This window comes from Taeniopygia guttata, chromosome 12, assembly GCF_048771995.1.
Source record: "Taeniopygia guttata chromosome 12, bTaeGut7.mat, whole genome shotgun sequence".
Classification (NCBI taxonomy): domain Eukaryota; kingdom Metazoa; phylum Chordata; class Aves; order Passeriformes; family Estrildidae; genus Taeniopygia; species Taeniopygia guttata.
In genome coordinates, this window is record NC_133037.1 from 15,915,398 (window position 1) to 15,929,519 (window position 14,122).

A 14,122-nucleotide genomic window follows, 5' to 3' on the forward strand; every position below is an offset into this window, starting at 1 on the left:
TCGCTTCCAGGCCAACAGGGCAGCCTTGAGGGCTGCGGCAGGCTCAGCATCGGAGTTCCTAGCTGGGAGAAAAGAGCAGGGCTGGGAGAGCCACAGCTTTGCCAGGGCAGCTGTCAGGGTTGTTTCTGTTGTGCCGATTCTGTGTCTCATGTCCCTTTCCTCCCGGGCTACCCGCAGTGGCAGGAGGTGCCAGCACCTCTGGGAGTGACTGCTGTTCATAGGGATGTGGAGGATTCTTTACATCCCGATCCATACACGGATTTGCCCTCCAGGTGCCCTGCCGCCGTGAAATGCTAGGCCCATGAACCCCAGCTTTGCACATGGACCTTTCCTCCAGGTGAGCGGGGTGCTGAGGACTTTGGTCCCAGGAGAGGCTGCGCCTGCCGCCGGGCCAACCCCAGCCCTTCCAGGCTCCCGCCCCGTGTTGTGCAAGTCCCGGCAGTTCCGCTGGCTCCCGGCCTTACCCAACAGCTCCTTCCTCCGGCTGTGCCTCTGCTGGGTTTCGACATGAGCTGGCCGCGGCCAGCTCAGCCCGGGGATTTTGCCGCTCCCAATATCCAGTCAGCGCCGCCTCCTGCCAGCACAGCCCCGGCAGCCCCGCACCACCCCCGGGCAGCTTTCCTGGCTCCCAGCGGATCCCCGCGGCTGGACTGCACCGTACCAAAACTTGGAGCAAACTTCCCGCCCAGCTTGGTCATCCTCCCACTCCACCGAACATATACAGGAATGTGACAAGATAACTTAGGGTCCAGATAATGTTTATGAGCAAAGACAAGCGATTACACTCTGGCAGGAGCATAAATACAGGAGCAGATCCCTGTGCTAGCCCTGCCGGATCCTTCCCAGCTCCCTCTGTGTCGGGGTGCCACCCTGATGGCTCTGCCCCTCCTCCGACACCTATTCCAGCACTATTCACACAGCCCCAAAACACGGAGTTGGGCCGTTCACAAGTGCTCAGCTCCACCCCAGTGCCTGGGGTGGTCAGAGAGCTGGATGAGGGGCTGGGTTTGGGGGACAGGTGCTCCTGTGCCAAGGGGAAAACTCCATGGGCTGGGGAGCACCATGGCCCTGTACTGGGGGGATCTCCAAGGAGATGTGCTTGAGGTGCCCCTTTAGGATCCATTACCCACAGCCAGAACCACGAGCCCACAAACACCCTGACAAACACCTCAGCACTCTGGAGCTGCTCTGTGTCCCCGTGGTGAGGTGGGCAGGACCCTGCTGTCCCAGCTGGGGCAGGCTGACCCACCCTGCCTGCCAGCATCCCCAGGGACAGATAACCTTTTCACTGCCACAGTGGGAAGGGTCCAGGCTCATACAGATGCCAAGGGGGCAAACCTGCTCCGGGACTGCAGAGGCTCCCTGGCACTTGGGGGATCCAGCTCCCCCAAGGCAGGGAGAGGAGCAGTGTGTGCCCCAGGCCAGGCCTGTCCCTCACCTGGACAGTGTCACCCGCCACCTGTGGGCACAGCAACATAGGGCTCCCCTGAGTGCTGCCACATTTCCCCTGGGGACCCCCACCCTTGGCACAGCCACAGGAAGGGAGGTGGCAGGCACAGGGAGCAGGACCCTGGGGCTCTGCTCCCCTCTAGTAACCTGGGATACCAGCAGCCTCACTCCAGGTCCCCACAACAAGGGATGGAGCTGGGGAATGTGAAGGAAGAGCAGGCCCCCCAGCTGGGGCACTGCCTGCAGCTGAGAGAAAGTCCTGTTCATCCCCTTCCCTTTCCCTGTGCAACCCATGTCTACCAACCAGGTTGGACAGTCCCACAGGTGGGGTTTCCCTGTGCTCTGGGATCCCACCATGCCCTCTCCCCTGGACACACATCCTGGGAATCCCTGGGAATGGGCTCCCCAGCACAGCGGGGGCTCTCCCAGCTGGCTCCATGCCCTGGGTGATGCCCATCAGTACGTCTGGGGCGTGAGGATGAAGAGTCGGTCTTCCTCCTTGCGGATCCACTTCATGAGCTTGTTGACAGCATTGATGGCGCCGGCCTTGGTCCCCAGGGGACTGTAGCATACGTAGAGCTCAAAGGCATTGGTTACCTGGGAGAAGGAACAGGACACATGCTGGGAACAGGACTGTGCCCCACTTGAGGCTGGCACTCCATCTTCCCCCCATGGGCTACCAGCAATGGGCAGAGGGGTTCCAGTGCAGGGACAAAAAGTGGCAGTGGGGTATCCCAAATGGGTGGCATCTGGTTTGCTCAGAAGTGGGAGAACTAAACCCTGGAGTTTGACCCACAGTGGGTATTCTCCACAGCACCAAGCTCACGACAGGGCATGGCACAGCCCTTGGTGCTGGAGTTCACCAGCTCCCACTGCTACTCCTGCCTGTTCCTCCCACACACAGAGGCAGGCTCACCTTCAAAAGGACCATGCACAGGCTGGGGTCCCCCCTGGGGGCCACAGAGCTGGTGCTATGTAGTGTTACCACCACACAGGACCAGAAAAGACAGGCTCACCAAACGCCACCAACAGCCTTACCCACGCCAGGAGGTTTTCACGGGGGCCTGTGAAATAGATGTTCTTCAGGGGCCGTGAAGAGTTGTGGGCCCGACTGTGCAGGTACTGGTAAAGTCCCAAGAGCCTCTCCTTCTCCTCCTCCTGCACGTAGGGAGCCTCAATCTCGGGGCTGCAGGAACACAGTACCCCATTAACCCCCTGAAGAAGGGGCTTGGCCCATGCCACATGCCACGGCCTCACCGGGTGAGGCTTCCCCGGGGCCTCACCTGGTGAAGAGCCCAGAGCTCTTGGACTTGTAGATGAAGTGCCGGAGGTCAGGGATGCCCACCTGGGCGACGCTGTAGAAGGGGGTGCGCAGGGCCTCCTGCAGAGCGTGCTGCACCCCCCGCCGCCGCAGGCGCTCCTGGAAGCGCCGCTTGCAGTCGGACACGGTGAAGAAGTCCTCACGGTCAGTGGAGACCAGCAGCAGGCACAGATCCATCTCCTGCTCCAAGTAGGAGATGTGGGCGTGGAAGAAACCGCTGGAGTTGAACTTAGGGAGGCAAATGGGAGTCCAGGCTTCACCCTCCCGGAAAGAGGAAGAAGAGCTGATGAGGTTGAAGAGCAGATGGAGGTCAATGGGGTGAAGGAACTGATCCTTCTTCCTCACGAGAGACACAAGCTGGTTCCCAGACAGCAGAATGGAGAAGACCAGGCTCTTGGCCTTGGCCTGCTGCAGGCTGCTGCTGACAGCGTCCCGGACGCTGGCGGCCAGGGGCAGGCAGCGCACGGCGCCCATCAGGAAGCTGGGGTCGTGGGCCATGAGGTCCAGCAGGTTGTCGGTGATGCGCTCGGAGCCGGCCAGGAGCCGGCGCAGGTCATAGTTCTGCTTCTGCTGGAAGATGTGGTTGAGCTGGGTCCAGGTGAGCAGGCTCAGAATCTGGTAGTAGATGTAGAGCAGCTCGTGGGCAATCTCCTGCTCTGACTGCCGGGTGCGTGCCACTGCCACCAGCACCAGCGGGCTCCTCCGCACGAAGACCACCTTGTAGCCATCTGCTTGGGAGGGAGTCCCCGGGGGCCCGGGGGCAGACCTGTGAGCCTGGCTGCCCAGGGCTACAGCCAGGCTGCAGCCTCTCCCCCCAGACACCCATCTGTCCCTGGGGACAGATGACATGGCCATGGTGGCAGGTGCATGGATGAGCAGGCCCTGACCCCCCCCATCCCATTCCCCCCCAGGGCAGTACCTGCGTGGATGGACCGGATGGCGTTTTTCTCAGCCTCCAGGAAGGACACCAGGGCCATCATGACGCCCATGGTGCTGGACAGGGCCTCCTCAGAGCCGTAGCGGGAGTACACGGGCTTGCCCGCCTCGCTCAGCACGAAGACGTGCTTCCGGTGCAAGCGCCAGGCGTCCATGGTCACGTCCTCCTCCTCCTTCCCTGACAGCACCGAGTCGCGGCGGGTGGTCTGCGGGGATGGCTCCAGCTTCCCCTCCTTGCCCGGCCTCATCTCCTCCTCCAGGTCGAGGGCCATGCCCGTGAGCTGTGTGCTCAGCTCGCTGAAGTCCTTGCTGATCTGCTCCATGCTGCTCTGCTCGGCCGGCTCCCCCCGCCTCTCCTCTGGGCTCCGCGCCGCGGCCGCCCCGTCCTCGGGACTGGTCAGGTCCTCGTAGGAGCGGGTGTGCACGAACATGGCGCCCTCCTGGCCCGCCCCTGGAACAACGGGCCATGCAGCATCCGTCCTCGTGTCCCCCATGCTGGGGGAAGGATGCAGAGGGGACCTGCCTCCTCTCCCCATCCCACAGCACCCTGTGGGTGCGGGTCCTGCTGGTGACGAGTGGGCCCATCTGCCCCTCCCACAGGGCTGTGGAGGTCCCAGCCCGCATGAGGAGCTGCTCTTTCCCCCCCTCGCTTCCCTCCTTGGTGAGCTGTGCTCCATACCTGGCTCCGTGCCCTGTGCCAGCCCTGGCGTGGGGCTCTCGGACCTCTCTGTGTGCTGCCCATCTCCTGGCGCCAGGGACCCATTGGGCACTTCCCAGCTTTTCTTCTTATGGACATCTGCAGCCATTCCTTGGGGCAGGACCTGCATGTGACCCACAGTGTCACCCCTGTGTCCCCTCACTTTCAAAGCAGGCCCTGAAATGCTCTGTTCTCCAGCGGAGCCAGGCCAGCACCTGTGGCCCAGTCCCGCTGGCTCAGCATGCAGCACCGAGCCCTGGTGAGATGTCAGGAAAGCTGCTCTAATCCAGCAGGATTTCCTCTCTCACACAGCCCCAGCTCTTTCCAGGCCCCTGGCCACAGCATCTTTCATCCAGGCTTGGCCCCGATTTCCCTCATGAAAGCTTCTCAGTCTCCCTGTGCAGTGAGGGGGAAGGGACACGGCCCTGGATGGGGCTTGTCCCTACCCCTGAGATCCCAGAGGCCTCATGTTTGCAAAGGGAGGGGTTTATGACCCTCCTTGGACTGGGTTAGGTGGCTGCCATGGGACAAGGCTGGTGACACTCCCTGTGAGCACATATGGCACCACTCCAGGAGCTGGGTGCCCTCTCCAGCAGAAGCCATGCCTCCAGCCCGCTCCTTCCTCCCCTCCTTGGGGGAAAACCAGCCCAAAAGTGAGCACAAGCAAAAGCAACAGGAGGCAGGCCAGGCTGGCTAGGAGCCTGTGCCCCTGAACCCGGCTGCTAAGTGAGCTCAGTGAGCCCGGGCTCTGCTCTGTGCCCCAGCACACCTTCTGCTCCCAAATCCAATCCCACTAACGCTGCACCTGGGGGAGCCCCCTCAAAGTCCTGTGACAGCCCTGACGAGTACCACGGGGTGGATCAGGGCCCTGTCCTTACCTGGGGGAGTTCATGCAGCTCCCACCTCCAAACCTGGGACAGCTCTGGATGGTGTTGGGGAACTGGCCAAAGCTCTGTGGTCCCCTGGGGAGCTAAATCCTTACCCCACAAAACCCCGTGACAGCTCTGCAAAGTACTGGGGACCAGATAAGGACTCTGTGCTCACCCAGGGAAGCCCGTGACAGCCCTGCAGAGCGCCGGGGAGCTTACTGGGATCTCGTCCGCACTTGGGGGAGCCAGACACCCCACTAAAATCCTGTGACAGCCCTGGAGGGTGCGGGGGAGCGGACCAGGGCCCCGTCCTCACCTTTCCTCCTCACCCTGCTAACCTTCCCGTGGGCGAAACTCACCCCAGGACCCTCCCGGCCCGGCACGGACCCAGCCCGACCCTTCCCCCTTCAGCGCTGAGATGTCACCGCTCCTGCAGCCCCGGCACGACCCAGGCCCAGGACCCCTCTTAATGACAACGCGCGGGGACCCACCTCCGCGGCTCCTCCCGGGGCCGCCCTGCAACCCCCTGGGCACAGCCTAGGCGGGTCGGAAAAGGGCTCGGAGCCGGCGGCGGGCGGTGACCTCCCGCCCTACCACCGGTCCCGGCCCCGACCGCGGCGACACCCCCGCCATCGCGGCGACCCGCCGCGGGGCATCATGGGAGTTGTAGGCGGTGCGCTCCAAGGGGGATCATAGGAGTTGTAGTCCGTGAGCCGCAAGGACGCGCCTGAGAAAGGGCGGCAGGAACGGGGCGACAGAGACTACAATTCCCAGCATCCTCTGGGTGCCCGAAGGGAGGAGGGAGCCGGAAGTTCCGGGTTCTCGCCGTGGCGGCTGTGGGGCCTGTGCGAGGCGGGAGCGGCGGAGCAGGAGGAGGAAGAGGAGGAGTAGGTGATGAGGGTCTCTCGGGAGATAAAGGGGATTGCCTGGGATCAAGGGGATCTCGCCCAGTGGGGTGAGAGGGGCGAGGAGTGTCCCGAGGGGCTGCCGGGGTGGGCTTGCCCGGGGTGGAGGAGGGGAGGCTGTGGGCCCATGAGGATGGGAGTGGGGGGGTTGGTTTGTCTGTTCTGGGGTGACCCGTGGCTCAGGAATGGAGTGGGGCTGGGGCGGCCCGCTGCGAGCGCTGAAGCAGCAGGGCCTGGCGCTGTGGGCCCGCAGCTGCGTGCTGTGGGCTCGGTGTCTCCATCAGATCCTCATGCCCTAGTGGGATGGGGGTTGTGGGGTTGGTGTGCTCAGCCCCTGGATCAGGGTGCGGTATCCCACATGGTAGAGTTGGGGCCTGCCGTGTGTGTGTCATTGTCAGCAGTTGTGGTGTTTGTGGATATCTCAGTGTTGTTCTGAGGCCCTGGTCAAGATTAGGGCCTTTTTTGCACCAGGTCATATGTGTGTCCATCTTGGAATGCTTGTGGTTGTAAAAGGGGTGGACCAAAGTGGGCTGGATTCGTACTGGGATGCAGACAGATCTGATGGGAGCTGTGTGTTAGTGGATTTAATCCCAAGTGATGGGCTAAATGGGATTTTGGGCTGTGAGCAAAGGCTTAGGTGGAAGCAGGATGTGGTCTGGCTCTGGTGGAGGCCACGTAAGGTGGTGATCAGGAGTGACTGGAAGTGATGACCGTGACCTCCCGTGCTCTGTTTTTAAAAACAATTGGCACCTCAAGAGGCTGGTGTTGCTGCTGCTGTGTGGTGTTACTTTTGGCAATGCTGCTGAAGGTGGAGTCCAGTTTCCTATCCTGGCAGGGTCTTGGTGGTGTGAGAGTCTTTCCCAACATCCACTGGTTGGGAACACACTTGTGAAGTCCTTTGAGACAAGCTAGGTCAGGATAGTAATGGGGTGGGATGTGTGTTAGGAATTCACCTGATTGTCTCTAATGCATGTTTTTAGAAGCATCATACAGATGAAAAGTATGCACATCCCCTTTTTCTAAATTAAAATCCTCCAGCCTGACACCTGTCAGAGCCAAAATGGTTCCCTCTCCCTTCACTTCCACATGTCAGTGACATGCTTTTGATATTTTTCTGAATTAGGGATCTCTAACTAACAGTGGTTGTAACTGGCTTTCTTGGCTACTTGCAGTTTCTGTGGCTTTGGGGAATAGTTTTCTCTTGTACCTCCTGCAGTACTTAGATTTCACAGAGGCCTTTTCCTTTCTTCAGTCTTACAAAAACTTTACTGAGTATAGAAAGTTGTTCCACAGCAAACTGCTTTTTCTTCTCTTGTGTGTATTTCTGTGTTTGATTTCCTCATGCTCTATAAATACCAAGTCTTGGAAAAATCTGTTTGGAGAGAAGCTCTGAATATCAGAGTATTTTTCTGAAAATAGCACCCAGTCTGTCACCAATTACCCTTCTCTCCCCCATATTTGGAAAAAAGGTGTGAAGTGGGGTGTAAATTGGTGAGGAGACACTTGAGGGCTGTGCTGGCATTTCCCACTTGGCCCCTTGACAGATGTCTTTATTTAGTCCTCCAGAAGACCAGTTGCTTAGTGTGGCTCAGCTGCACAATCCCCATGATCAAAGCCATTATTTTACCATAGCAAGATATAAATTGGAATAAGAGCTCCGAGAGTTTGCTGTCAGGCTTGCCACGTGCAGATTGGGAAGTGGAGTCAGGCACCTCCCCAGGGTTGTCTGGGGAGGGCAGGGGCACGGTCCTGAGGAAGTCATTGGGTGGAATTGCCAGGAAGCATCCGGAGCTCCACCAGCCTCTCCTGGGAGGGCTGTGTGACCACCAGTCACTGGAGGAACTAAAACCACAAAAGAGCTTCTCCTTCTTTAGTTGTGCCTTCTGTATTTTTGGTGGAGCTGAGGCTTTGCCTCCTGAATGTTCAGGGTAATTGTAACAGCTCATTATTGTCCTAGAGAGCTGTTGGTCTGGGCTCTGCCAGTGACTGGGCTGTTTCCATCTCCTCAAACACTTGGTTGTGAGCAGAGTATGACAAAACTAATGGATGCAGAGTTCCCAGCACACAGGTGGCTTTTTGCCATGATTTGCTGTTTGCCTGGGGTGTCTTTGGCAAACGGCCTCACTCACACTGACCTGTCTCCCAGCATTTACCTGTGAGCTGGGAGGTGGGAGCAGAGCTGGCAGATACCTGCCCATGGCAGAAGGGTGAATCCTCACGATGTCTCATCACGGTGTGCTTTTTTTGGAGCAATTGTAGCAGGGTGTACCTTCAGGAGATCTTGGTGTCAGTGGAAGCCAGGCTAAGAGCCTTCTGTCCCTGTCCTGCAGTTTGCTGTCACCTTTGTTTGTGGAGTTGTGTGGTAAAGCGTATCACTGGAGTGACCTGGGTTAAATATAACTCTCTTCTGAGGGTCATCTGTGATGCAGACCCAGAAAAGCACAAGCTGGCACAACCTATACCCAGTGCTTTGCCAAAGGCGGAGGCAGGGAGCAAATCAGGCTGAGTGGGGGCTGTCGGAGCCAGTGTTGCTCCCTGTGTTATTGAACCATGACCTCACGCTCCCGGAGGTTGCTGCATGGCTCAGCAGGTCTGTGCCAGGCCTGGTAGCTGTCCAGTGGTATTTTTTTTTTTGTCTGATAATTTGAATATTATGCCTAAACAGTTCCCAGCTGGCAAGGGATTTTATTTTTTTTTTTTTTAAGTGTTGGTAAGGTTGTTGACTTAAGGAGAAGTGGAGTGGGGGAGGGAAATCCAGAAGGGAAGAGCAAGAAATGCGAGGTCTGCAGGCTGCAAAAGATTTCGGATGAAAGGACTGGCTGACATCAGGAACCATCTCCCTTTGCCTGCCCCCACCATGAAGGGGGTGTGCTCTTGGTTGTCTTAGTAAGAGAACTTTTCCTCTGAAAAAGATGGAGGAAATTCTTGGGACCAGGGTGGTTATTTATCAAGAGCCATGTAAAATGTAAGCAGACTGGTACTCTCAGGCTTGAGTGGCCAATGGAATGAACCTGTTTCTTTGGAAGTGACACTGGGGTGGATGGATTGCATGCTTGGTTGCCTTCCTCAGTGTCTGCATGCTTGGTTTCTGCCAGAACCTGCTGTCCTGGCTCCCACCTGAGCCTTCCCTGGGGGGTAGTGGACCCTGGCAAGAGCATGGACTCTCTCTTGGCACAGCAGCTCCCTCAGCTCCTTGGCACAGACAGCTGCCAGCAGCAGCATCTGGAATTGCTCCCTGGTGGAAGATCTGTCATAACCTGCTCTGCTGACCTGCCTCTGCTATGGCAGCGCTGACCTTTGGAATGGAGAACAAACAGGACTTTGTGTGCCTTTCTTTGACAAGAGCTGCCCCAGCCAGGCCTGGCAGTGACTGTCTGCACTGTCCTCTGTCCCCTCAACCACTGGAGGTAAATAATCCCACTTTGGAACAGTGTGTAAGCACCAGGTTTCCCAGCCTTGGTCTGGTTACATGGCAGCCCTCCTACACCACTGCAGCTGGATTGGCCAGAGCAGGTTTGAGGCCATCAGGTTGCCATCTCCCTCAGTTTTTTCCATGCTCTGCTGCAGCCTTTTTTTTTCTTTTGGAAAGACGGAAGTACTTCCTATTTCAAGTCCTGGCTTTGGTTATCGCCAGGAAATCCTCACCTTCTCCGCTGGTGGGAGGAAGTGGATGAAATTTTAGATTTCTGTTGAGGCAAGTGTTACTTACGTCACTCTGCTTGATGAGGACAGTGTTGGAGAAGAGTGCCTGTCATGATTTATTGGCAAAAAAACCCTCCTCCGTTATCTACATACTTCTGAGGGCAGAGTATCCATGGTACACCAAGAGTGGTGATCATTTCCTTGAACAGTAAAGAGCTTTTGGCAAAAATAGTTTGGATTAAACATTAATTGTAAACTGTTGTTCGGCAGTGGTCCTTGTTGTTTATAGATGGCGGCGTTCTCACATTTCTAGCTGCACCCTGAATAGTGTCAGACAGCACAGTATGTTGGAAAGCTCTATGTTAATCAAAGCAGATATCAAATTGTTTGCCCACCATATTGACAGTTTGATTTCAGGAGTTGTTTGGCACTTACAAATTTGAACGTGGAGAACTGCAACACTTGAATTCATTCATGCCTATGTGTGGTCTGGTATATCTGTGGATCCCGATCAGATGTTACACATAGCCCTTCTAACAGCAGTGTTTTTCTCGTGTCATGTGTGTTCTTTGCCTTGTGGCTTATCATCATGTTGTTTATTCAACAGGTTGTGCTGTCTGGGCGTTGTTAGAGTGAATTAACAATTTCTGGAAGCCTACCAGACAAGATCAAAATGTGGGGAGACCATCGACAAGGCAACAGAATGGGGTCTTTTCGGTAAGCATTTCAATGTATAGTTTATTTCAGGAAGATTCTTAAATACAATAAGCCTTGGGAACTCACTGTTTACTATTTTGGTAGAAGTTGTGAGATCTCTATGGAGCTAGTTATGATTGCTAGAGAACAAAGAAGTTAATTGATATTTTTTGCATTTCTGTGACATTTTTAATTTGATTTTTAAGCAACAGCTACTTTTAATATTTCTAGTCTTCCACACTATCTTTTCTAGTGATACTTAGTTTAGCTGTTGTGAGTTAATATGATATGCTGTGTGGCTTTTGGTATTATGTGCTTTTAACACCTGTAAGAGAAGAAAATTAGTTCAGAAATACTGACACATTGATTACACACACAATTTTATTAAATTTTCGAGAGTTTAATTCTTTCCATGAGGTTGATAAGTCCATACAGCATAGAATTACAGAATGGTTTGATTGGAAAGGATCTTAAAGACCATCTTGTTCCAAATCCCTGGTGTGGGCAGGGGCATCTTCCGCTACCCCAGGCTGCTCCAAGCTTGTCCAACCTAACCTTGAACACTTCCAGAGATTTGGCGTCCACAACTTCACTGGGCAACCTGTGCCAAGACCTCACCATCCTGACAGGGAAGAATTTACTCCTAGGATCTAATCTGAACCCATTCTCAGTTTAAACCAATTCCCCATTGTCTTACCACTACATGCACTTGCAAAAAGTCTATATTCCCATATACTCCTTCATAAGTAATTTCTGAATGTCGCTGCAACTGTTTTAAAGATTGGTGTGCAGCTGACTTGCACAGCACAATATTAGTTTGTGTTCCTCTGGTTGTTGCTTGAGACCTGTGTTTGCCAGAGAGCGCTGGGTATAAAAATGAAGCCACTAAAATTTAGAATTTTCCTCTGTTGTGCATCATTCTTTCATCCTTCGCTCATGTGTGCACCTCAGTCCCTTGAAAATCAGCGTGATAAAGGTACTGCTCATGGCATACCTTAGGTCTCTGCTGTAAGAATACTCCAAATAATTGTCTACTGTAATGTGTTGAGAAAGCTGATGAAAATCAGTATCTTCCAGAACATGTAGAAACAGTGTTGATGAGGGAAGGATTGTGTCTTGTAATTATATCAATAGTGCTGTTCTAATGATTTTTAAGTGGATTTTATTGGCATCATTCTTTAATGTATTGGGTGGGGAATGCTGACCTTGATCCAAGTTTTAATTGCTATTCTACATGATGGTGAAATGGACCGTGTACCTTAGGAAATCTGTGTATGCTTTGATAAATCTTGGTGAGTGATTCTGTAGTGAAGCTCAGAGTACAACATGACTTGCTGTAGATTTTAAGAAAATGTCCACTGCTTTGGGTAGCATTTGGTGTTATTTTAAAATGTGCTGATACTGTATCATTCTGTTTTTTAAAAAATTTATTGGAGCCTTGCTTAGATGAAAAATCAGATAGTTCCAGCCCACAAAAAAAAAAAAAAAAAAGCCCCATTGGATTTTGAACAATTGCCTTAAGAGGAAACTTCTTCCTGAGTGTTCTTATGGAGATATTGGGAGAGCTCATAGCTGTAGTCTTGTGAACTCGGTGTACGACAGTCTGGAGGCACGAGCACAGGGATATCTTGGATGTTGATTGTTGGCATAGTCCTGTGAGGCACCCTCAGTGAACTGATGGCTTTCAGAATTTGCCAGTTTGGACTCCGGCACAAGGAAGCATAAATGAGTCTTTGTGGCATGTCAGTAAAGCCTGTTTGGTAACCTCTGCTTTCATGTGCCTCAGGATGGTGTGTTAATTTAGCTGTTTCCGTACTGCCCGGAGAGCTTAAGCTCCTCGGTTCCTCACAGGCATGTGCTGGTGATGCTAATGAACCAACACACCAGCTGCTGGCACCTCAGACAGCTGCAGAGCCATGTGCAGTGCAGGACTATGTGGATTGCTACCATCATTAACCCATTAATGTTGCAGGTATTCTCTGTTGAGTGCTTCTGGAAATTGTGCTGAAATGGGAGCACCCAAGTTTACTTTCTCACATCTGTCGTATGCTGCCTCATCTTAAACTGCCAAACATCAATATCTTCTGCGGATCTTAGACTGTTACACAGCTCTATAAAAGTTTAGTGAAGAATGTGCTGCTGTGTAGATTTCAGACTCTTAAGCACGTTATGAATAATACTGTCTTTATTTCTACAGTGGGAGCCAAGAAGAAAGGTTTGCTCCCGGGTGGAACAGGGAATATCCTCCTTCCCTTGATAGTCTTGGTCAAGAAAGACACTCTGGCAACTTCTCTGGCAGAAAATCACTTCCTTTTGATATCCAGGCACTCTCAGGCCTCCTCAAACCTCAGTTTGCCAACAGAGAGGAACCTTCTTTCAGCTATGGAGCTAGAGATGGACCACGTAGTGACTTCAGAGGTGGGGATGGGCACCACGATTTCAGGGGCAGGGATTTCCCACCATCTGACTTCCAGTGCAGAGATGAGTCTCAGATGGATTTCAGAGGTAGGGAGCCACCTCCTTCTGAGTACAGGGGCAGGGATATGTACTCCGGAGACTTCCGGGAGAGAGAAGGGCCCCCTATGGACTTCAGGGGTGGAGATGTTCCCTCAGGGGACTACAGGAACAGGGACACGTTTCGTATGAACTACAGGGATAGGGAAGCACATAATATGGATTACAGGGGCAGGGAGGAACCTCCATCAGACTTCAGGGGAAGGGGGTCTTATGATTTCGACTTCAGGGGTCGAGATGGGCCTCACTCAGACTTTAGGGCAAGAGACATGTCTGAGTTAGACTACAGGGGCAGAGAACATTCCTATTCAGACTTCAGAAATAGGGAAGTACCTGATTTGGACTTCAGGGGCGTGGGCACCTCTGATCTGGACTTCAGAAACAGGAACGCACCATCTTCAGACTTCAGAAATAGGCACAGATCCCGATCTGATCAGGATTTTAGGAGCAGAGATGTGGCTCCTCCCATGGACTTTTCAGATAGGGAAATGCCTCCTGTGGATCAAAGCCTTGTAGATTTTAGGCACAACCAATCTGCTGTACCTTTAGCAGAAAGAGAGGGCTCTGGTTTAAGCACCAGCAAAAGAGATGAGTCTGCACTTAGTCTAGATAGAAGTTCCTTTGGTAGCCAAAAAGGAGAATTTCAACACTCAGAAGCATCAGCCAGAGAAGAGGAATCCCTGGGACTGGGTCTTGAAGATGACACTTCGCACAATTTCCAAAATAGCCGCGGACCTCTTCCTACTCTTCAGGACCAAGAGGAGCAACCTCAGACCTTTGCTAACAAGCAGCAACAGCAGCAGCTTTCTGGGGGGGAACAGCAAAGATCCGATTCTGATCTTGGGTTAAAGGGTGAAGGTGACCTGGATTTCCTTGGGAGGCAAGATACAGACTACCGGAACATGGAATATCGTGATGTGGATCACCGGCTGCCGGGGCAGCAAATGTTTGATTATGAACATGGCAAGTCCTTTGCAGAAGGAAAACCCAGCAAAGATTCTAGGCCCTATAAGAACCTTCAGGTAGGTGTTTTTGTCAATTGATGTCTCTGTTAAATGTGTGTTGGCCAAAGAATGGAAGGAGTTGGGAAGGA

At 53.8% G+C, this 14,122-nt stretch overlaps 2 protein-coding genes across 6 annotated transcripts in view; one reads left to right on the plus strand and one right to left on the minus strand.

Annotated features, from left to right (window-relative positions):
- Positions 1–741: 741 nt before the first annotated feature.
- MON1A (MON1 homolog A, secretory trafficking associated) lies at positions 742–5,924 on the minus strand. Of its 2 annotated transcripts, none has more exons than XM_002191543.7 (6): positions 5,764–5,924; positions 4,386–4,527; positions 3,690–4,157; positions 2,733–3,498; positions 2,488–2,635; positions 742–2,046 (listed from the first exon to the last, which is right to left on the minus strand). In XM_002191543.7, the coding sequence occupies exons 2-6, from the start codon at positions 4,510–4,512 to the stop codon at positions 1,906–1,908; spliced, it is 1,650 nt and encodes a 549-aa protein (XP_002191579.5). In that variant the 5' UTR covers positions 4,513–4,527; positions 5,764–5,924; the 3' UTR covers positions 742–1,905. The 2 variants fall into 2 exon arrangements, with proteins under 2 accessions (XP_002191579.5, XP_030139313.4); XM_030283453.4 differs by having other exon boundaries at positions 1,905–2,046; positions 2,488–2,664; positions 5,764–5,923.
- Positions 5,925–6,040: 116 nt separating this feature from the next.
- Positions 6,041–14,122, plus strand: part of RBM6 (RNA binding motif protein 6) — a 57,642-nt gene continuing 49,560 nt past the window's right edge. For 3 of the 4 annotated variants that reach the window (XM_072934862.1, XM_041718664.2, XM_072934864.1), the window contains exons 1-3: positions 6,041–6,159; positions 10,427–10,536; positions 12,713–14,051. In XM_072934862.1, the coding sequence (XP_072790963.1) occupies positions 10,493–10,536; positions 12,713–14,051 (1,383 nt within the window). In that variant the 5' untranslated portion in view covers positions 6,041–6,159; positions 10,427–10,492. Of the gene's footprint in view, positions 6,164–10,426; positions 10,537–12,712; positions 14,052–14,122 lie in introns of all 4 variants that reach the window. The other variant, XM_072934863.1, reaches the window with a different exon arrangement.